Raw genomic sequence first — 22851 nt, 5'->3', positions numbered from 1 at the left:
GTGTAAGCCATGAGCCGCCATCTTCTCTAGGAGAATGCTGTGGGAGAGGGTGCCAAAGGCCTTGCTGAAGTCCAGGTAGAGACCATCCACAGCCTTTCCTCCATCCACTGGGAGGGTTACTTGGTCACTGAAGGAGCTCAGGTTGGTCAGGCAGGACCTGCCCTTCATGAACCCATGCTGGCTGGGCCTGATCCCCTGGTTGTCCTGCACAGGGCTGCTGAGCGCGCTCAGGATGAGCCGCTCCATAATCTGGGACCTGGCAGGTTTATAAAGTCTTTTACAGAGCTGTTCATGACCTGTGATGTTACAGCATAGTCAGAAACCTTAACAAAAAAATAAAGGTGAATGCAGAGTGTGACTAGGGGTTCCTTTGGAGTCAGTACAGCTTTACATTGCAAGGCCTTCTCAAAAATACCTAAGCCTGTTGATTGTACATGTGACAGATTGCAATGGTGTAGCATCCTCCGTTTTCTTGGTAAATTGTATATGCTGCTTCTGGATATTATAATTCTTCAGAAATGTTTCTGTGCGCAGTAGGTGAAGGGACAAGGGCATCTCCAGATAAGCAAACAATGTTTGTTCGGGATAAGCTCCTGGAAGCTGATGGGGCTCACGCTGTTTGGCCATAATGGCCAGGGGGACATATTAAACTGAGGTCTGAGCAGGAGTTCCTGAAGGAATACAGCTCAGAAAATGAGAGGGAAACCAGTACGCAGATGTAACGCTAGGTTAGGACAAAGGAAGTAATCTGACCTAGAGGTCCAAGTGAATCATCTCCATTGAGATCTGCTCTTTTCTGGCATTGCCACCCCCAAGATTTGAGCACTCAACTGCTCCCAAGTCTGCTTAGTTCAGGGGGCATGAAGGGTTTTGTTGGGTTCAGAGGGACAGTCTAAGCTCAGGTGGTTCCTTCTCTGCAGGAATGACAATGTTAGACTCTAACTAGTCTGGACTTGGAGGGTGGCTTTGAATCGCCTACAGTCTGGCGAGCACATCTGTGGCACTGAACAAGCAGCCAAAGTGGGAATATCTGCCAGCAAGTCCAGATGACACGGGGGAAGCCAGCGTAGAGCTCTGGCATGGCTTGTTGTCCACGGTGCATGTGGCTTCCAGCCCCCCCTGCCGTAAGGCCTGCTGGGGCACTATTCCCACCAGTGTCATCCTCTGGTTTGGGGAGGTCCCAAGTTTACTCCTAGCAGCAGTGGGGGGAAAAACATGCCAGCAAAACTTGATTTTGGTCGAGGCTACTATTGCAACCTATTAAGGCAATACAATAAGATGGATCTAAAAGGACTGGGGAGATGCTTTTTTCTTACGTTGGCTCAATTCCTTCTGACAGGAAACCAGGCCTTTGTGTCTCATGGAAGAATTATTCTGAATTGTTAATCTTCTTCATACATTTCCCTGCTTGGTGATGACACACTCATTGTTGAGTTCGGCTGCTAACAAAATCATTATCTGTCAAGTGTCTTCAATTTGCTGAGAAACCAGTCCTCTTAGTGTATCTGAAACTTTGTGCTTAGAAAAGGGCATGCTGCAACATCCTTTTTTCTTCTTCTTTGCATTGTGTGATTTCCCAAACACTTGGCTTCCCAGCTATACCTCAAAATAGGCTCTATCCTTCCCTTTTCTCCGATGGGCTTACAGGATCCTTGCTATATTTTGGACATATATCTCTCAGGGAGGAGAGGGAGTCAATCTCTAAGCCCTGAGCTCCTCAGAATTGGATGAAGCAGCATAAATTACATCAATTTTAGAGAAAAAACATTTGGTCTTCAGTTGGTGTGAGCAGGCTGCAAGCAGCTAAGTCGAGGTCAGTGGAGGTGGGGAGAGTTATATCTGACAGAAAAGAGGCAATTCTCCCCTTTGGTCCTGAGGCTGATATTATTGACCTAAATGGAGACAGCCCACGTGAACAGGGGTGCAAATACAGGTTATACCTTACAGAGCTGGGCAAACCCCAGGCCTTTGGCAGCAGCTGGGCAGGGAGGGTGCTGGGGGCTGGTCCTGGGCATGGTGGTGGATCCCTGCGGGCAGAAGGCCAGGGCAGCTTCAGCTGCCTGTTTGCTGTCCGGGCTAACCAAGAATGTTTCCACTCATAGCTGGGCTGTGATGGTCCTAGGGCAGCACATGCAGGTTTTTGGCTGAAGGATTGCTGCTTCTCATTGCCTTCAGACTCCGGAGTAGGAATAAAAAGGTCTGCTCCTACTCCTTCCTCCCTCAGGTGCAGGTCAACTGACCTGTTCTGTACAAGAGCGGGAGTTTAATATGTGAAAACCATGTGCTTCTGCTTTACCTGTTCACTGCGAGTTATTTAATGCCCTTTAATTTCTAATTATTTATTTGTTCCTTTGGGATAAACTAGAAATGCAGGAGAAGGCTGGGGTCAGCAAAACAGCAAGGCAGGAGGGGTTTTATTATAGGGGAAGTATAATTACACTGACCAGATTTACATAGCATTTTGTTGCAAAAATACAGATTACAAGTGATGAAAGAGAGCTGATGACCTGACAGTAATAAGGCACAGAGATTAGTAATTAAAGGAATGTGCAGCTAATGGCATTGGTTAGAGAAAAAAAATGTACAAGCAATATAGGTGGAACAAGGGCAGCTCTAAGCCAAAATTTCCAGAGCAAGGTAGCTTGACATTTATGTAGTTCTCCAGTTGACACAGGTTTTGTCAGATCTGTAAAGAAAGGGATTGATTATCTGATCATTCGTAGGAAGCATTTTTAAAGGACTGACTCATCCACGCAGACTGCCATGGCCTGCCTCTCTGAACACAGAAGTGAATTAAGGAGTCAGGGCATAGGTCATTTCATTAATTCAGAGCAGTTTTGATTGAGATGGTAAAAAAGCCGCTGGTTTGCCAAAGTATTTATTTATCTTTTTAGTAACCTTATCATCAAGTAAACTGCATTTTTATGAATTCTTATATATAAAAAAAATTTGCTGTGACTTTAGAAACACCGTAATCTAGCTGTTAACATGATGTTGTCCAAATTGTTCAGACTGGTATGAACAAATGTCTGTCTTAAATTCCCATTGGCTCTCAACTGGGAAGTGAGCGCATTTAATGTTTGAGCAAAGGTGGTCCTCGGTGTGCAGCAAGGACCGCAGTGCCTGCCCCCCTCCTGCCCTCCCAGCAGAGCCAGCGACCCACTCTGCTCTCATGTACCAGCCCCTCTGGGATCTCTTGAAGTTAATGGATGGGCTTGGATACATATCCCTTGTGCGTAGAGGAGATGAATTTACATATCTCTACTGCTCAGCAACAATTATTAAAATCACAGCAGAGTTCAGAGGTTGCTATAGTATCTGCTCATACTTTTAATTAAGATGTCTGCTGCTCATTGGACTGTACATCCCAGCCACAGTTGTCTTTGAAAGCACCCCATCTCCTTTCCCAGTGTGTGTCCCTTGTTAAAAGGAACTCCAAAAGCGATTGAAGATGGAGAAAACAAGACTGCAATGGTCTGTTCCTATACATAACGTTCCAATTAGGGTGCTTATGGAGCCCATAGTGGCCAATTGAAGAAGACAAAGACATGCCAGGGAGTACAATCCATTTTTAGTCCTAGTTGGTAGCTCAAAGTCATCCCCTGTACTCTGCACCCGCTGAATAATCTGCTGTCCAGTTATGATTACCCTGCTTGGTGCTCAGATACTGCAGTGCTGAATCTAATACAGAGCAAAAGATATGTGATTTTGTTTCAAGGAAGCTGAATGTAAGTAGATCCACATGTAGCATTTTAAAGCGGTTTTGGTTTTTTCCCACAGCGATGAAATCAGGAGGCACCCAGCTGAAGCTGATCATGACATTTCAGAACTATGGACAAGCGTTGTTCAAACCAATGAAGTAAGTAAAAAATGTCTGTGTTGTAAAGTGAAATTGTGGTGGAATAGCCTGTTGCCATTTTCTAAGCCCTTAAAAGTTTGCTATAGTACCTCTAAACGTTAATGCGTCTGGTTCCCTAGGCAGGCTGATGAATAGAGAGCTTCAGGGGCTGTTGAAACCTTGCCCTTCTAGACTGGTCTTTGGAAAAGGTACCGAGGAGGCTTCAGATACATTGCAGTCTTCTCAGGAATGTTATTCACTCTGATCTCTGTGAAATTCCCATCATAAATACAGGATGTTTTCAGCGTTTCTTTCTTATGTAAACTTGCTCCACAGGTCTGAGCTTTATCTAGTATCAGTTCTCTAGAGTATGGCCAGACAAGAGAGATGGTTCAGAACAGCTTTGGGAAGAGCTAAATAGTATTTGCCTGATAAATTATAATTTAATCCGTTGATTTATTGTTGTTTGTATTAAAGGGATGTATTAGTCATTTGGCTGTGGCTATGCTGACTCTGTGTAAATGAGTTTATCTGAGAGTGGTACTGCAAGGTAATGAATCTCGAGAGAAAGGGAAGGACTGGGATGATGCAGCCTTGATTTGCACCTGCCCAGATCCCATTGAGATGAGGGAGGTTAGTCAGATAGAAAGCAGATGTAAATGAGCTCTGGATCCTGACCTGTACGTTTGTGTTGTAATAAGGAAAATGACTCTGTGCTTATTGTAGAGGGTTTAGTAAAGACACTTGGGGCTTCAAAATGTTTAATGAAGATACTCAATGCTCTGTGTCGAGGGTACCACTGGAATAATAAATTCATTTCCTTCTTTTGTTCCCACTGTAGGGAAGTTCAGTTAATTTCCTCTAGGATAACCTGTAGAAGACTAAAGTAACAGAGAATGAGTGGTTTGGAATATGTGTTGGCATTGTGTTACAGCTGTAGTGAGGACCACAGCTCAGGGCTTCAGCTGCTGGCTGGACACTGAGAAATTCCCTGTTTCAGTACAGATTTTGCTATAGACTGACCTCAGACAAGTCCAGATTTGACTTGATCTTATTTGACTGCCAGACGGGCTCATGTTTGAGCAGGAGCCCTCCTTAGGTGCATTTCTGCAGGGGATCACAAGGAAATCCTATGAACTTCAGGCAGCACATGGCATTTATGCAAAGGCCAAATATCTCTGTGTTATTTCCCAAATTGCACACAAATGTCTCCAAGTTCCTAGTGGATCACTGATTGCCTGGGAGAGGTCAGAGGAAGCACAGATAATACTGACAAGTTGGAGGGAAGGTGGTATCAGAGAGCATCTACTCCAACATCTTCCCTTCCTCTCTCTGAGCTCTCCCCAAATCCTCAGATCTTCAGATCATCAATGCATGGGCCCATCCCCGCACATCTGCAAGTTTGATGCATACAGGCACAATTTTTAATTATGTCCTGCTCCACATGCAAAATCAAGAACCAGGCAGGTTTGAGCAGCCTGTAAGTGTTTGGCAGAATCGTGGTTGCGCTGTTGGCTTTTTCCATGATGTGTGATTTGTTTTTCCTCCCTTTGCTGATATGCAGATAATCTCAATCTTTATCATTGGTATGACATTGTAATTCTGGGAATGCTAATGAGGTCAAATCAAAAGTTTACCGTTTCTACTGTACTATGCACAGCCTTGGCAAGATGATGGATGACAATAGAGGTGTAGCCACGTTCCTGTGTAGAAGCAATTACTACCATCCACTAGAACAATAATAGAAAATGATGATGTCTTAATCATTCCCTTTGCTTGATTTGAAGGGCAGCAACACCCTATTTTCTCACTGCTCTTTGCATTGCATACACCACTGGAAAAAAGCAGCATTAGGGCATTCAGCAGCTGTGTTCCCAGGCACCACACCTTACAGCAGCAACACTGCCGCATTTGCGCTGAGCATTGCTGAACACATTAGTGATTTTGAATAAGGATGTTTGCAAGCATTTGTCTTCATTCTGATAACAGTGAACAGGGAGCCAGATGCTCAGCTAGCGTAAATCTTCCTAGCTCCTTTGGCATCTGGTCCCATTGGCCTCTTCCACCAGTTTACAGACTGTTGTTGATTAAGTTCTTGGAGAGGTTTGTAATATCTCTATACAGAAATAAGCAGCCTAGAACTAAAAAAAAAAAAAAATAAAAAATTTAAAAAATCAGGCTTTAAAGCTCTGAGACTTCTTCTTGTAGGACCTTCCTCAGGCCCTAGACGCTTTCCAGACTGTTTCTGGTGCTCCCTCTTTTCTGCAGGGTACCCTTTTGATCCAGGCTTCACAAAGCTGGGTATGCCTTCCCGGGACAGGAGGCTATAGGGAGCTCACAGATTGAGGCCAGACATCTCTGGTCATCAGAACTGGTAGTATAAAGGACATTTGTTTCTAAATAGCTTAATTTTTTAAATGAAACGTCATCCTGGCAGCTACTTCTGAGATCAACTTGTTGAAGGAAGCCCTTGGAGGATAGTCAGGACATCCCCATGTGGTGCATCCTATGTGTTTCAGTTATTACTGGGTTATCAGCTCCATACTTTTCAAAGCAGGAGAAATTATGCTTTTCTCTCTCCTGCATTGACAAGCTCTTCATACAAGCAACCTTCTTCATGAATCCCAGGTAACACAACCATTAAACAGCACTGAGTGTCCAGCTGCAAATGAAAACTGGGGCCTCGGTTCATCTCTTCCGTGCTGGAGGGGGCAATGTGAGTTGCATCTCTATGTTAAACTGAACTGAGCCACTGTTTTTTAGAGTTAGTATCAGCAGGATTTCAGGCCTGATCCCAAGGAAAATTGATAATCCTGAGTTTACAACCCTGTCTGAGATCTGAAAGCTGAATGGTGTGAGGTACGAATCGGCAATATGCAGGTGTGAGGCCAGTTTCTACCCAGGTTTGCTTCATTTGAACTACCTGGAGCACTGGCTTTGCTGTGCATAGCTGTACTCAGTACCTTCCAAACTGAATTAATACCTGTTTGAGCAGGATTGCAGCAGATAGGGGAGACCATATGAACCCTTCCCTGACACCGCCGGGCATCTGCTAGTGCAGGCGGAGGTCTCCAGACCTTTGGAAGTGACTTCTGCAGCGGAGTCACAGCGAAATGTAATCCCTGGCAAATTGCTTGAAACCCTGCAGAACCCATCTGACTTGTTCTGCCTTTTCCCAGCCTCCCAGTTATTCGCTGAATTTATCTGGGAGTAAGCCAGCTCCAGGAAGGCCCAGGCAGGATTTGGAAATGGGGAAACCAGAATCTGCCTTTGGCACCTTTTGTGCTCAGTGTTTGACATTAACTGAGAACTCTTCATCTGGTTACTGGTTCAGGCTAGTGGAGCAAATGAGAGGAGGAAAGCTTAACAGTCAGGGAAATGCGATAGCGGTAAATAAAGCCTGATCAGCTGCAATTATTTTATTTATTTGTGGCTCTGCATCTTCATTTCTGAAATAATTGCCCATAAAGTATTGCAGAGGAAGCCAAATCTATTTATAAATCCTACGGCCCAGTGTAGATTCCTTTGCTAATTCCAAATGCATCATAGAAAAACCGAGTATTTGCTAAAACTCCGGGGAAGATTTAATGTATTTGCAATGTATCTCACAGTTAATGTGTAGTTTTATTTAGCTCATAACAGTTCAATCATACAAAATTATTACCATATGGGACAGGAAAAAAATAGCAACCTCCCCTTCTCCCATGATTAGTGTGTCTAACTGTACTGGTATTGCACAGCATAATAAAATTTATTTACGTGATCGTTGATAGCTGCAGCCGCAGCTTTCTGTATGACTTACCAGGTAGGGATGGTGTAGAGCCATAAATTTCAAAGGGTTTTGGCTTATTTGTCCAAAATGAACATGCACTTTATAGTTTTATTTGGTTTCCCTTTGTTTCTGCTAGCTGGTGGAGTTAAATAGCTGGCTCAGCAACAAAATCAACATGCTATTTTTTTTCCTCCCAAGGCTTTATTCTTGAAAAGGGAGATTCTGCTCCAGCAGAGTCAGTGTTAGGATTCCTATTGCATGCGCTGGTGCCAGGATTTTGAGAGAGGTTTTTACAGTTCCTTATGGAAAAGCCAAATAGGATTGGATAGAAAATGATACCTTGTTATTGGAGTTGTGAGAAAAGTGTCTTGTGGTATGTGTTTAAGAATGACATCTCTCATTCCCAGTTTTATAGACTGCTGTGTAGAAATGTGTAGAGAGGGTATTCATTATAAAATCTTTGAGGTTTATTTGTTCCATTCAAAGAAATACTACTGTATCTAGTGAACTCACTTTTGACTGAAACAGATAAAAGCCAGTTCTGTTCCAACTTTAGATTTTGCTTTATATTTTTAACATCTTTTTTCTTTTCTTCTGTTTTTACAAGTCACAGTACAGGATTGGTAAGAGCCACAGGGCTGTTTCTTTCAGTAGCTGAAGTCAGCAGTTAAAGTCTTTAATAAAGTAGAACCAATTAGCATCGGGGTGATACCAGGCCAGAAGAGACTTTTGGGGTCACAAAAGCCAGTCTCCTTGAATCGCAGGCGACTGTCTCATGAAATCCTGTTCATTAACTGGTCAAACACCCCTGACCACGTTGTTTGTACCTTTTGCCCCTGCTATCCCTCCTGAAACTTGCTGCCGTAGAAATAATGCGACCCAGTAGGAGCATCTCCTGAGTCCTGCAGCCCTCGGAGACAGGACCCATCCCGGTGCCAGCCACAGAACAAGCAGGCGTTCACGGTCTAGTGCAAAGAGAGTGCTCTGCAGAAATAACCCAGGCACACTCACCTTTCAGCTCTGTAATGTTCCTATAGCATATCATTTGGCTTGAAGACGTAGGTGCCATTAGCTGGGCTGAAATCTAGCAGCCAAGGTCACAGGCAAGATAATATTTTTGTTTCCATTGCCAAAGCATAGCGCTTTACTGGCTTTTAAATGTCATACTTATAGCGACAAAGGATTAGCAACATTCTTTACGTTTCTCTTTGATTTTCTTTTAGGATTGCTCAACAAATAATGCATATTTTGATAGGGATATAAATAGGCCAAACAATCCCCATAATACAAACAACTGTTAATCGCTTTAATTTCCTACAGTAATATTCCCTTTCCGAAGCTGCAGTGTGACTGTTGTACCTGCGAAATGCAGCCTCCGGGCCTGATTATCATATCAATTAGGCTGGTGTAACTCTTCCGAATTGGTAGCATTGCTTCCAAGTCAGAGGAGTCGAAATGAACTTCAGAATCGAGGCCACTGGAAGATTGCTTTCCTTATTACATTGCATATCATGCTGTTTTGAGGAAATACATTTTGCAAACCTGTTGCATTTCAGCTGGCAGGCATCCAGTACAAACATACTGTTATAAGTCAACATAGCAATTAAATCAAATTGCAGTGTTTTCTCTAGGCAGCTAGAGAAGTGAGATATGCATACAGTAGCTGCTATGCTAGAAGCCTTCCAGGATTAACACTTTGGCACACTGGAATGTGCTGAACGAAACTCGACTGAGCCGTCACTGGTCAAAGTACAAACCCAGCCGCTATGTTCTGGCACTTGGCTTAAACCGTGTTACTGTACTGGTCACTGGAGAGCACTGGTTCTGTGCAAGGTGTGTTACTGGAGACCTAAGGTTGAATAAACTGGTTGGAAAGGTTGAAGCTAGTAATCCCAGTATTCAGTTTCTATGGGTGGATTTTGAAATTGCAAGGAGTGCTGTCTCATTACATCATGAAGAAGAAATGTTTTCTTTGCTGCTGGAAGTAATAATCAGTAATCAGATATTCTGTGGACCTCATCCATGAGATTTTGGGCTTTTTAAGGGCATTCAGATCCTTACCTACCAAATCCCTGCTGAAATGTTTACCTGAGTGAGACTGACAGGCAAATTTGGTCGTACTTACATCAGGAATAAATCTGCAGCAAACTGGATGAATTGTAGCACTTGATATGTAAAGTACCTGAGATCTGAATGTGGTCCTAAATAAGGACAGTAGAGGTTGCCGTGTAGTATTTTAGTTCTTTAACTTTTGGTATATTATGCATGAGCTGTTTTTCTCTTTTATAACTAATCCTGTTCATCAGATGAGACTTCTTCAGTATTTCAATACAAATTGTGTTTTAGGACTCGCAGTGCCTCTGGTCCAAACCTCATTTATGCAGACTGGAAAATTTACAGTGACTTCAGTGGGAGCTGGATCAGGATTGGGGCTGACTGATGGCCCTGGACAGCAATGAAATCCAGGCTTCTGTCTGTCACTGCGTACCGCATTTCCCCTTGCCGCAGCTCAGCAACTGCTGGCTGAAATATTGATCAATCCTATCCAGCCCAGGAGAAATTTGTTCTCAAATTCTGCAAGCGTGTTTATGAAATGACCCCAGAGTTGCAGTCGGCAAAGTCCAGGTAGCTCAAAGGTTGTCCATTTAGATTAGGATCTGCAGGGATCTGTGGCAGCAGTGTTTCACCATGCCAGCAGCCGGGAAGGTGAAAACAAACCTCTTTCCTTCTCTTTCTGCACCAGCTCTGTTGTGCTGTCCCAAGCTGAGCTGCCCTGGGTTATCCCCTCCTGGAGCCGGGTAGGAGCTGCTCTGAGCCAGGATGGGACAATTTGAGTCCCCATGGTGGGAGGGAGCAGACCTTCCTCCAGCAAACCAGGGCTGTTTTGCTGGATATCACCATGTCCGTGGGGTTCAGCCCCATCCCGTCCCACTTCCTGGCACTGGGAATCCACTGCCACCAGTGAATTCACCTCAAAATCCCTCTCCCCAACTTCCCCATGGCATCTCCAGCTCCTGGCAGGAGAAGACTTCACTCTGCAGCTCACAAAAACATCAGCCCCATGGTCTCTGTGCCTGGAGCTTTTTGCACGAATAATTCATGCCTTGCATTTTTCTTCAGCTCATTTGCTGGGATTTCGCTGGCAGATGATAACACGATGCTCCGTATCTATTTTTGTTCTTGTGTTACACAGACACAAATGGCCATAGGTACTGACTGTACCTGCCCCTTATCACCGTTTTAAGGGAGAGCTGAGTAGGAAGTCATATTTTACAATAGTGGAGTGTCTCTGCTTGATTAGCCACCTTCTAAGTGCTTATAGAATCTTGCTAATTAGTCTTCAGGAACAAAGACATGCTGGTGTTCATTTTTTCTTTAAAAGCCAGTTATTACAGCAGCTCACATTTTTTTTTACATGTTACCATAGTGTATTAGGAAAGAAGCATCTTCAGTATCTGATTTTAATCAAGCTACTTCTTTATTTTAATTTTCTACATACCAAGAAATGCAGTCCTGTGGCTTTGTCTTTTAATCAGAGGCCCACTTGTGGTTCTATATTTCTTACTCTGTAGCGGCAGTGCAGAAAAGCAGCAAACGTTATCGAGGGAAGAGCTGGCATGAAATGCATAACCTGTAATTTACTGCTAAGTAACAGGGCTAGGCACACGGGGGACTTGGTGGGGTAGCAGGGAGGTAAGATGTCCTTAGTAAATCTAACCAAAAAAACGTGTCCAAAATGTTTTCAGTGGGATATGCAGATGTTGCTACCCTGAAATATTTCATAGGAATTTGCCTGTTTCACTACAATTTATAATCCTTAAACTAGGCTCGAGAGACTGAAATTCAGGGAAGGAAAATAATCTGTGCAAGACTTGTGGCGTAAACCACGGGCTGAAGCTGTTTTCTCTCCGGAGCAGCAGGCACAGCTTTATCCCAGAGACAAGTGGCACTGTGCTCATCTACCCCCCTTGGGAGGAGTTTTGGGATGTTTTATGGAGCTCAATTGCTCTCCCTCTGCCCCTGGTCCTTATCTCACACCGGGATAGCTCTGGGGATCCCCACTGCTTTGGAGGATGCAGATGGGGATTTGGCCACTCGTGCCAAGATTTGTTTTGAAGTTTCTTTGCTCTTCTAACATCCAGCTCGTTACAGCCTTCAGCATTTCTACAGGTTTCTTGAGTTAGGACTGCTGGCATCGGAAGGGGCAGGAGGTAAGTGGCAGTGAAATGGGTCTGACGAAACAGCATGTCTAGTGGCTGAGGACCCACGGCCAAATTTGCCGGAGGTCACTGGTTCAGGCGACACGGCCCCATGGCCAGTGAAGATGCAAAAGCTGGGTGGCCTTCGGGAGGGACCCATGACTGAAGTAACAGTGTCTTGTAGGTCAAGACAAGAAGGTTTTGGCAAAGCTGAGAGGCTTAGGAGAGAGTGCACAGCACACGTCCAAATTATGCCCTTGGCACGGTGCTGTTGGTGACTCATTGCTGTAAACAAACAAAAAAAGTGTGTTTAAAATAGCCATAATAGCTGTTAATAACACAGCTTTAGGACACGCTGGACATTTCTGACTTGTTTTTTTTTCATTTTCAGTGTCTGGTTCAATAGCGTTAGTACTTTTCTTGTTAACTCGCAATTTTCCACCCTGCTGTAATGTTCTGCATGTGGGTAAATAAAAGTGAGAAAGCCTAAAAGACTCATTTGCATGTGAAGAAGTAGCAGAAACCCAGAGTAAATAGCATCTGCAAGTGTGTGGGAGCTGGAGAGTAGGGGGGGGACAGCAAAACTGTTGTAAATAGAAGCAGTTTAAAGTGCTGGATTATGCACTATGGATAATAAAATACCCCAAGCCAGCACGTAAGCCAGATACTGTTCTCAGCAGCAGCATCCAGCTGATCCTGTTAGCGCTTCAAGCCCCTTTTGTAAACCTTGCTAATCGGTGGTCCAAATTCTTCATGCAGGGGTCGTCACCCAGCCAGAGGACAAATAATGCCATGCCCACGCATGGAGACCTGTAGTAGTTAGCAGAAATACTGCACACAGACTGCAGATACACCCAGTCTGTGCATGGATTTTGAACTGCTTCGAGAAGCTGGCACGAAGCAGCAAAAGAAATGAAGCTGTTAAATTAATATGTAGACTTACGGGAAAATCCAGCAATGATTATTACTATTTTCTTTAGTTTTCAGTATGACTGACTTGTATTTTGTTTGATTCTCTCTCATGACACACAAGAAGAGTATTTTGGCCCAGCATATTTATGTTTCCCTCTATTTTGTGCCTGTTTGAATCTCTGCGATATGATAATCAGGCCAAAATTTTCAGACAGACCTCTTTTGCATCTGATTCTTTAGGGGTTTATTAAGCAGAAAATTTGGTTCCTGGGGCGTAAAACCCAGAGGTTTTTCAGCCTTTCATGTTGCAAGCCCAGGTTTTGTGTGAGGGTCCTGAGTGAGCCTCAGCCAGGAGGAGGGGAGAGCGCTGCTGTGGTTCGAACGCCAGCTCTGCCTCCTGGGGCTGATGATGGCAGAGACAGCTTAAAGCAAAATCCTGTTTTCCTCTGTAAGATTGAAAAGGATGGGGTGCAATGAGGAGGGCTCTTGCCAGCCCTGGGCAAGGTGGGGACAGCAGCTGTCCCCTTTGGCATGGACCCAGTGCCACCACAAGCCTCTGTCTCTCCCCCCATCCACAGCAGCGGCCAGCCTGACACCTCTGGGCCCTGACACCAGCAAAACAGGGTGCCCAAGGAGGGCAGAGCCTGCTTTCCTCATTGCCTGCCTAATTTTCCTATTCCCAGAGCCAGCTCCAAGTTGAAACCATCTTTTTTTGCAGTCTTCTAACCGCAGGTACAGGAGCTGGGTAAGCGGGAATTTAGCCCAAAACATGCCCTTTTTTGCTCTGCCTGACCTACTTGTCACTGCCCATGGGGAGCTGTGGGGGTTTCTGCTCCTCTCGTGCCTTTGCTTTGGAGAGTCAGGCTCTTGTGCTGCTGATGGTATCACATTGCCTTGAAGTTGTCTTGGCATGCACTGGGTATTTTGGTACAGAAGCTGCTTTTTATGTGCTTCTGTAGCACTCAGGGCACTAATGCTTTGCCTGAAGCAGTGGTGAAGCCTCCGCTCTTGTGCTGCGGTACCACGGGGTGACATCAATCCGGAGCGAATCCACGTCTCTGGGTGGTGTGAGCACAGCCAGGTCCTGCTCTGTTAGCAGTCGGTGAGGCCATGCAGAAGAGATGGGTTTTGCAGCATATCCAGGCCACCTATTCAAATCCAGGCTCTTTTGGCACCCGTGAAATTGTCTGACAACTTGTGAGCAGGCACCGTGCCATGTAAGCAGATGGGCATGAATGTCCCAGCAGCCAAGAGCCTGGGATGTTCATCTGGCAGAGGGGAGCGAGAGCAGAGCTCAGTGCTCGTGTCCAAATGCCTGTCTCTCCTGAAGTTACCATGGGAAGAGGGGGCCCAGCAGTGGGGTGTCTGATTTGGGCACAGGGTGGTTTGGGCACAGCAGAGTTGACAACCCCAAATTCTCCCCCTGGTTCCTGCTTACTCCATCACTAAGGACAAGGTAGTTTCTGAGATGAGATGCTTTCAGTCCAAGCTCCCCATTTTGTTGGGGACAGCTGGCACCCGGTGCTGTCCTGTGTCCTCCAGAGATTCACCTTAAAGGCAACAGCACAGCAATTTTTTTTTTTTTTAACTACCTCTGCTAGGTGGTTTCGTATGAGAGTCTGGCTCTTGCCAGAAGTGAATCCTGAGATAAAAGGATTAAAACATCCTCTTTGGGGCTTCACAGAAATTGTCACAGGGGCTTTCTTTAGAACATAACTCCAGGGAAGGCCCTAATGCTTATTGCCCTGAAGGGCAGCTTTTCTCACACAGGTATGCACTTCCTGATGATTGACACATCATTAATTAACTGTTATTAATTAACCCCCTAATCTGAAGGGATGGGGGAAGGAATTCCTTGCAGGCTTGGATCTTGTCATTTCTTTGAACACACGAGTCCCCTGTTCTGCTGCACTCCCAAACCCATCTGTCTTTGGGACTGAAGAAGCTCATAAAAAAGGCAGGACTAATGAGCAACCTTTTATAGCCCCCCCTTCAAGCATCTCCATTTCCTGACAGCCGCAGTTCAAACGATTTGCAGGAGCAAGACTATTTGTATCTATTACTCTGAGTTTAGAGGAAGAGAAATGTGAAAAAAAATAAATCAGTTGTTGCCTTTCAGCCTCCCCTTGTTCCCTGCTGTGTAGGATGTGATGCTGTGAAGGATACAGGATTCATCTGTAATATAACGCTGGCTCTGCCTGTGGATTTTCATGTACCTCCTTTTAGCCTGTCCATGCTGCAAAAGTTTCAGCCCAAAGTTAGGATAGAAAACCCTTCTTCCTTCTCCGATTGAGCTCCAGCGTGATGAGCTCCCTGCTGCACTCCATAGCCCAAGCCGTGCTAAAGTGCTGAGCTGCACCCAGAACAGCAGCAGAAGGGACAAATTCTTCCCAATGCTGACTTCAGCTGGGCTTTGCTGGTGTCCTTGAAGACTTTATTTTACTCTAACCATTTTGAGCCAGCCTGTATCTTCTGCCAGTTCTGTCTGGTGGCCTCTAACAATCTCATATGTCAGGCAGCAGCATGATTATAGCTTTATTTAACTTACTTTGTCTGCATTTGCCTTTCAAGGAGCAACAATGCAGCAATTCTGTAGACTAAATGCAGCCTTAAGAAAAGAAATTGTCCTGTTTATCCACAAACACCAGATTCTTGGGGTGATGCCAATCTCGATAAGACCTCAGTGGTGCTGATAAGCCAATAGTCATAATCAGTGATGAGTGTTTTGCTGATGTTTTGGCAAGGTTTTGTGTCCAATACTGTTGACCGTACGCTTTTCCTTTTACATGCTGCATCCTTTGGCAGAAGCAAGACCTTCTCAGGGATCAGAATGGTACCTATATTGCCTAAAACCCATTATGTTTGGCATGGCTTGTTCCTTTTATTCAGGGTCGTATATCAGGGTTCATCCCTCCCACGCAATTTCAGGCACAGCAGTATTAGTCTTGCCGTTTTGCATCTCTGCAATTGGGAACGGCCTCACATTGCTGACATCTGAATTACATTTTTAACAACAATTTCCTTTGTTATATAAAATGAATCCAAACCAAACACTGATATTGGAGGCTCACTTTCTGGTTTAAATAACACAGACCTTTAAATGGATGAGGGTTATGAATCATTTTTGTGTAGATACTGGTTGTGGGTTGTTTACTTGCTTGTTTGTGAAGGATTTTGTTCTTTTATTTTTTCCCTGGCAATGTGAGTCTATCACTCTTGATGCAGTAGGACAGTTTGGAAAAGCTCCCTGGTCCCTCTTATCTAACTGTACTGTTATTCGATTATTGGATTCTCTCTACCTTCCCCTAAAAATTCACTCACTAAAAGGGTGAAATTGCCGTGTATTGAATTGCCAGATATTGCACTGATTCTTTATTGCAATATCTTCTAGATTTTAGTAGCTACAGGCCTTGAAACTATTTTGGTGTTACCAAAGACATTTAATATCTGTGAACTTACGGAAGGTATTTTCTGGCACTCAGCAATGACTCCAAAGCCCCAAAGAATTACACTTAACTGCCCTGAATTTCAAAGCCTGACATCACTGTGAGCAAGGAATACAAATCCATCAACAGGAGCAGGATTTTAATTGCTTTTGAATGATTCTATAGAAATCTAAAATTGCTTTGTGGGATGAAAAAAAAAATCCCCACTTTTATCTGTGAAGAGGTTTTAATTCTGGTGAATAAAATAAGTGGCTGCTGTAATAATACAAGATTTTTTTCCCTCTGACTGTGTAGCTGTTCCTTCAGCCCCTGCCTGCTGGGATTTTATCCTTGAGCAGTGAGACATCGGAGTTCATCAGATATTATACGTGGCAATTGCCAAACCAGGAGAGGCTCTTTGGTGGCTGGAAGATTTGTGCTTCTCTTATGTTAGCTGTTAAAAAATGAGACCACCTGCATTCTTTTGCAATGTGACCTTCTCAAGCTGGTCGTATGCTGTGTTTTCTCTGTGATCTGATCTGATTTTAAGGGTAATCAAAAGGCCAACAGTGCTTTAAAACCCAATAATACCTCTATTCTTGCTTTACAGTTTTCTTTTCTTTTTCTCTTTTTTTTTATGAAAGGAATGAAAACCTCTGCAGACGTTTCTACATCTGGCTTAGCTTCTGCTTAAATGCATCCTCAGGGAGTGCTGGAAAATATTACTTCTGTTTAAGGAGAGAAGTAAATGAGTCACATTTTCCAAAATAGTTTTCAATGAAAGGGATATCAAAAGTTGTTTGTATTTTCCTCTTTAATAGATCTGGTGAATACTTAAAAATGGTCTGCATCGCAAGAGAAACAGCATCAGAGTGTGAATATTTCCATAACCTTGGCAAATGGCAAATGCCTTTACACCTGGCGCGTAGCAAGGGAGGCTGCATTGCTGCGCCTGTCCCAGGGACGGTGCAGGTTGTGAGGGTCCCTTTCCCTATCCCACCCCACTGTCATCTGTGGGATCAAACACTGTGGCTGTCCCTTGGACTGGTGTGGGGATGGAGCCAGGGATCCTCCCTGTGTGAGGGTGGAGGACAGTAGCCCATCTCCTACCCTGGGCAGGTCTGCAGGCAGAGCAGAAGGCTTTTTCCCCCTCCTGCACCCCTGGGTGGGCTGTAAGAGGGGTCACATCGATCTTTGGGGGTGTGGGGCTACTGGGTCTCTGCGGGTGCTGTGGAAGGACTCTCCTGGGTCTCAGGGGGAACCAGATTTGGCCTCTCGTCTTATCTCAGCATTTCTGTTTGTGAATCAGCTGGAGGAATCCCCTTCCCCTAACCTAAAATATTCAGGATGCCTAAGGGAGGATTCCCAGAAAAGGAGATCTTTAGCCCCAAACTGGAGATGGCAGTGGAGATGGGGAGCCTGTCCCATCTCCTGCCTCTCCACATGGCTCCTTGCCAGAGAAACACTTTCTGAAACCCTTAACAAGCCTCAGCCCAGGCCAGGGCACAAAAAAGGTGCCATATCCCCCATCTCCACCCAAACCAGCATCACTGATGCAGCTAAACCTTTCCAAAGGCTCTCAAGGACACTAACCATGGAGTCATAATAGCATCTAATACTGGTCAGCAATAACATTTCCTTAACCAGTATTAAAATTGTTATTGAGCTTGTTTTAGAGAGGAAAAAAAAAAGACAATCTAGTATTTTATATTGTAGTTAGCATTAAACTTACAAAAAGGTTATTGGTTGCAGCATCTGAAATTCTGCACTGGCATTTGAAGCATGTTGATACTAACATGTATTAAAGTATAGAAAACCTTCCTACTGAGGGCTTTAAAGTATTTTTAATTATTTTCAGAAATAAACCTAGCCATTATTGTATTTTTGAAGGACAATTATTTTGTCCTTTCTTGCATAACTACACATTTTAAAATACATTTAAAAATAATTATTTTAAAATTGTTTTTCTTCAAATTGACCATAACAAACCAGACAAATCTTTTCAGGATTAATTTTCCACCTAGCTGAAGAAATTAACTATTGCTTTCTCCCTCCCACCTCGAAGCCGTGCTAGAATGGTTACCTGGATACCCTGCCTGTAAAGGATGGATGTGCTGAAGCAATTTAAACAGCCTGATTTGTCATCTAACTGCAGACATCATTAGCAAAGCATTATTTGGCTGGAACATTGTAGGCTGAACCTGGATAACTTCTCTGTGTTGAGGAGAGATTTAATTTAACCACCTTGTGACCAAATATTGCCTGTCTCGAGTGTGGAGCTGCAGCAAGTCTAGTGCGAGGATTACGAGCAGTATCCGGGTGGGAAATTATTTTCCTGTGGTGCATACCTATTGGAAATGTATTCTGCATCAGGATGGAAACAGGCTTTTTCAAATACGTTCTTTCAGAGTCTAGTGATTTGTTTATTTTGAGGCAAGGAGATAATTCTCTGATGATGGGGAAGAAGAAAGGGAAGGAAGTATAAGCCTGGCTTTTGCTTTTTTCCATATAACTTTTCTCTTTGTCACAGTCCCCATTTCAATTTATTCTTCTGTTTATCATCTCTATTTTTAAAATGGCAATGCCATCAGCATGGAAGGACCCTTATAAGCAGGGTTTTTTAAAAACAAGCTGGTGAAATTACAATGATGACTTGAAATTCATTTTACTGTATATGATAGAGTGTAAAGCAGAAAATAGTGGCCTCCTCTGATAAATCCTGCATGTCAGACGGCAAAAATAGCCACTTCTCTGGACCCTGACTGTCAAGCGTGCTCAGGGAGGTAGTCTGTGCATAACAATAAGGAACATGTAAAAACAAATCTGACCTTTAAAAAGAAGATTTTGTTAGTTCTCAGATCACTTTTTAGGTCTGGACTGAACCTAACATACCATTTTAAGCCTTTAACCAAAATCAGGTTATTTATTATTGATTCCCGTATGATTTGGAAAACTCAGCTAGATCTCATGTGGAGATGTGTCAGGTAGGTTCAGTAGACCTGCATCCTCCCATCTAAGCTAATTCTGCAGCTACGACTGAATTGCAGGAGCACCACAGTTGCATAGCTGCCAATTACATGTTCCTGAACACCCTTCTTGGCAAATCAACTCCAAAATCATGCTCAGGAATCATAGTCTTAAATGAAGCACGATTGCAAAATACTCTACTGATCTATGGTGCAAGTCCTTTTCCTTTAGTCGTAATTGATGTTACAAAATATTTTATGGCTTCTGTCATTAGTATTCCCAGTTGGCTCAATCTGCAATTTATTTCATGCTGTAAAAACGCTAAGAATTTTCTACTGATGAGCAGCAACAGTAGGGCATGTTTCTAGATTTATCAACATGGGATATTTTTGGGTGGGTAAGGAGTCTTTTGTCTTTGAATGAAAATGTGTCTAGACACTTTTTTTGTTACAAATCTAGCAAAATGAAGATACTTTTGAGGGAGTAATTAAATTCTTTCAGTGGCATACATCTACTATGCATAAGGCTTCAGTATAATGAATATATTTATTTCCAGGAAATCTACAGTATTTTCCTTGCCATTTGTAGGACTCAGCATATAAATAATGCAGACCATGCTGTGCTGCTTTTCAGTTCATCCCAGGAAATTATGCCATTAAAAATGCCATGGTTCTTTCAGGCACACACAGACACAGCAGGTAAAGTGAATATTCATGTGATGAGCAGTGACAGAAGCAGCATCAGCTAATACATAACCCTGCAAAGCACACCTCAGACAAAATTGTTTGCAGCAATTATAGCATGGAATGAGACTGTTGTTTAACTTAACATCATGGCAGTCAAACTACGATCCATCAAAGTGGGCTCTGAATTTGTAAGCCGGGATTAGGACTCGGAGGTGCAAAATAAGGTGACGTGAAATGGAGAGCTCTGGAGCCGCCCCTGCCACTCCAAATACACACAGTCAATAACCGTAATGAAAATAAAACTTCATTGGAGCAGTTTTGGAAATAAAAAGTCCCCATAAATTCCTCACAGACTTGTTTTTGTTTGAGAGCACATGTTGCTATTTGAAATCTGCAATTCAGATGTTAAAATATCTCCTCTGCAAAAATAGCAGTTGCTGTTGCAGTGTTCAGACAGCAAAGATCAGCCAGCATATAAAAGCACAGTCATGTCCCTTTGCTCAGTAAGGTAGGAGTGGTTTGTGTGTTTAAGAAGGAAAATTTACCATCTACCGTTCGTAGGCATTACTTATGCATAAGCAGAGCTTTAGTACGTGTTGCAAATGGAAATCAAGTACATGATGTGCCTGGAAGGAATTTATCCAACTATTTATGGGCTGATCATATTTTGAGCTAGAACTGAGTTAGCTATTTTTAGTTAAATAATGTTACAGTAGCAGTTGCGTTTATAAAGAAGCAAGAAAATTCTCCTGCAATTCACAGACCTTTCTTGCTGGGTTTCCTTTCAAACCTTAATGTCCTCATGCTCAGTGTCCCTGGAGGAGAAGCTGAATCCCTAATGCCATGGAGCTGCCCGTCCAATTGCCGACCAATGAGTTGCAGCTCAGAGACAGACTTTAAATTCCCACAAAGCAGCTTTGTGTCTCTTTGTGCCTTTCCTTCTTCCCTCCCAGCTGTGCACGGAGCGCTTGAGTGGGTTTTGCCAACTTGGAGCCACCCGCTCTGGTTTGGAAGGGGGACGGTGTCTGCTCTCTGGCAAGCCACGTTAGGCTTTCCCATCCCGCAAAAGTGGTACCCATGTGGAGGGCATGCGTTTGCCCAGTGGTTTTGGAACAAATTGGTTTTCAGAGTTGAAGTTAGGTGTAACTGGTACAGACTTTGTGCAGGAGTGAATTCAGCTGAGCAGGAAGCTCACGTGTGAAGAGCTTTTGCTGGATCTCTGAGAATAGTTCAAAAAGTCAAAAATCTCACTGTCTTTGAAAAAAAAGCCTCAATCTGTTTTCTCATCTTTATTTTTATGATAAAAATCAACAATTTCAGGCAGTTGCTCTTTGATATGCCTTTAGAAAGTTCTAATAACTTCAGAGATGCATCATTGCTACAGCATATCATTACCATGAGTGACTATTTCTTCTTTCTAATAAAAAAGGAATGGAAAACCATTAAAACTCATGAAATAATAAGGCAGAAGCATATAATTTAATATGGTCATCTATTTGGAAATGCACATTGTGCACAAATAATCAGACATATCAGCAGGGAATCCGCAGCCATCTAACAAGTTGTTTTGCAATTGCCATCTGACCTGTAGATAAGTGGAAACAATGTCTTCATTAAACTTACAAAACTGAGTATTAATCATTAGCAAAACCAGCACTGCAAGATGCAAGGGAAGTCTTGCTATGTCCCTGGGAGCAGTGTGCATGTACCTAATGGCAGGATTTAACTATTAAGGTCATATCAAAAATAGATCTGCTATTTGGCCACAGTGCTTACTGGCCTGCTACAAAGGCAATCGGATTTAGGATGTCGTTTAAAGACTTATCGTGTGTTGGGGGAGGAAAAGGTGTATCTGGAAATGTGTCCTAAAAGACTTGACTTCACAGGCGGTGTCTAGTAAAAAGTCTTTAGTGGGAATGAACTGGGCTTTTAGTGGGGATGAATGTTGTACTGAATGCACTTTCTTAGAGACTGACTTGCTCCATTGCTCCCCCGTCCTTTCCAGCAAGCTGTGAAGCAATCTGTACTAGTGCAGAGCTTTTGGAAAGCATGTTTTCCAACCCTGCCTGAGACTGCATTAGTCTAGTCTAGTCTGTACAGGTTTTCCAGTGCCTTCCAATAGCACTGAGCCGAGACACTAATACCTGCCAGGTATGGTTTGTTCTCTTCTTATTCTCTCCCTGGGGTGTAAAAGATTAATAACAATTGAGTGTTTAATTTTTATAGGACTTTACTGAAGGTTTTTTTTGGTTTTCAATGTTCACACTGCTCTGTCCTCTGCTCCCTGTTAGGCGAGGTGGCCCAGAGCTGGGTGGTGGGAGCAGGAGGTGGTGATGCCCCAAGATTCCCGGGGCAGTTCATCTCAACATCTTACACTGCACAGTAGTTATGCAGGTGAAATCCCTAATTTAAAGAATGTGATTAATGTGATGGTATGGCACCAGTGTATGCGATGCTGGAAACCAAAGGGTGAAGCTAGTATTTTTAAAGATGTGACTAAACTGATCTATATATGTGTAGAAAATGGAATGGCAAAATTAATCCTGCTTTGCACCTTTGGGTCATTTTGCAGGTATTCCAGTAGGTGAGCAATGAACCCACTTTATTTGTTTTCTTTGTTTTCCCCTTTTACCTGTTTGAACCAATAAGCCGATTCAGTCAGAAAGTAGTCTGACTGTCTGTCACTAATCCTGTAATACTTTCTTGACATTCATATTGTTGTTGAGCAGTTCTGTCAATATAATCATTGTCTGTGAGCTGCACTGAAAACAGAGCCCAGGAAAAAAAAAAACAAAACAGATTTGATTCTTACTAATATTTGAGATAAAATGAAGATCTTCACTCAACTTTATTGGAATTTACTCAGGCATTTGGTAATAGCAGCTTACTGGAGATTGCTAAGGAGGGAACTTGAGGGACCTTGAGCTTGCCAAGCCACTCTCCACCATTTATCAGCAGTCCTGGTTAACTGGGAGGCCCCAGATGACTGGAGGTTGGCAAACGTGACTTCCATCTACAAGAAGGGCCGGAAGGAGGATCCGGGGAATGACAG

General features: G+C 43.5%; 1 protein-coding gene across 1 annotated transcript in view; it reads left to right on the top strand.

Moving 5' to 3' along the window:
• FAM20C (FAM20C golgi associated secretory pathway kinase) overlaps window positions 1–22851 on the top strand; it is a 60766-nt gene that overhangs the window by 8110 nt on the left and 29805 nt on the right. The window contains exon 3 of the mRNA XM_009641834.1: window positions 3781–3859. Coding sequence (XP_009640129.1) covers window positions 3781–3859 — 79 coding nt within the window. The remainder of the gene's footprint in view (window positions 1–3780; window positions 3860–22851) is intronic.

Source organism: Egretta garzetta, unplaced genomic scaffold (genome assembly GCF_000687185.1).
Source record: "Egretta garzetta isolate BGI_Z169 unplaced genomic scaffold, ASM68718v1 scaffold57, whole genome shotgun sequence".
In the NCBI taxonomy this organism is placed as follows: Eukaryota; Metazoa; Chordata; class Aves; order Pelecaniformes; family Ardeidae; genus Egretta; species Egretta garzetta.
Note: the sequence above shows the minus strand (reverse complement) of the source record. Positions and strands in the feature narration are given on the sequence as shown.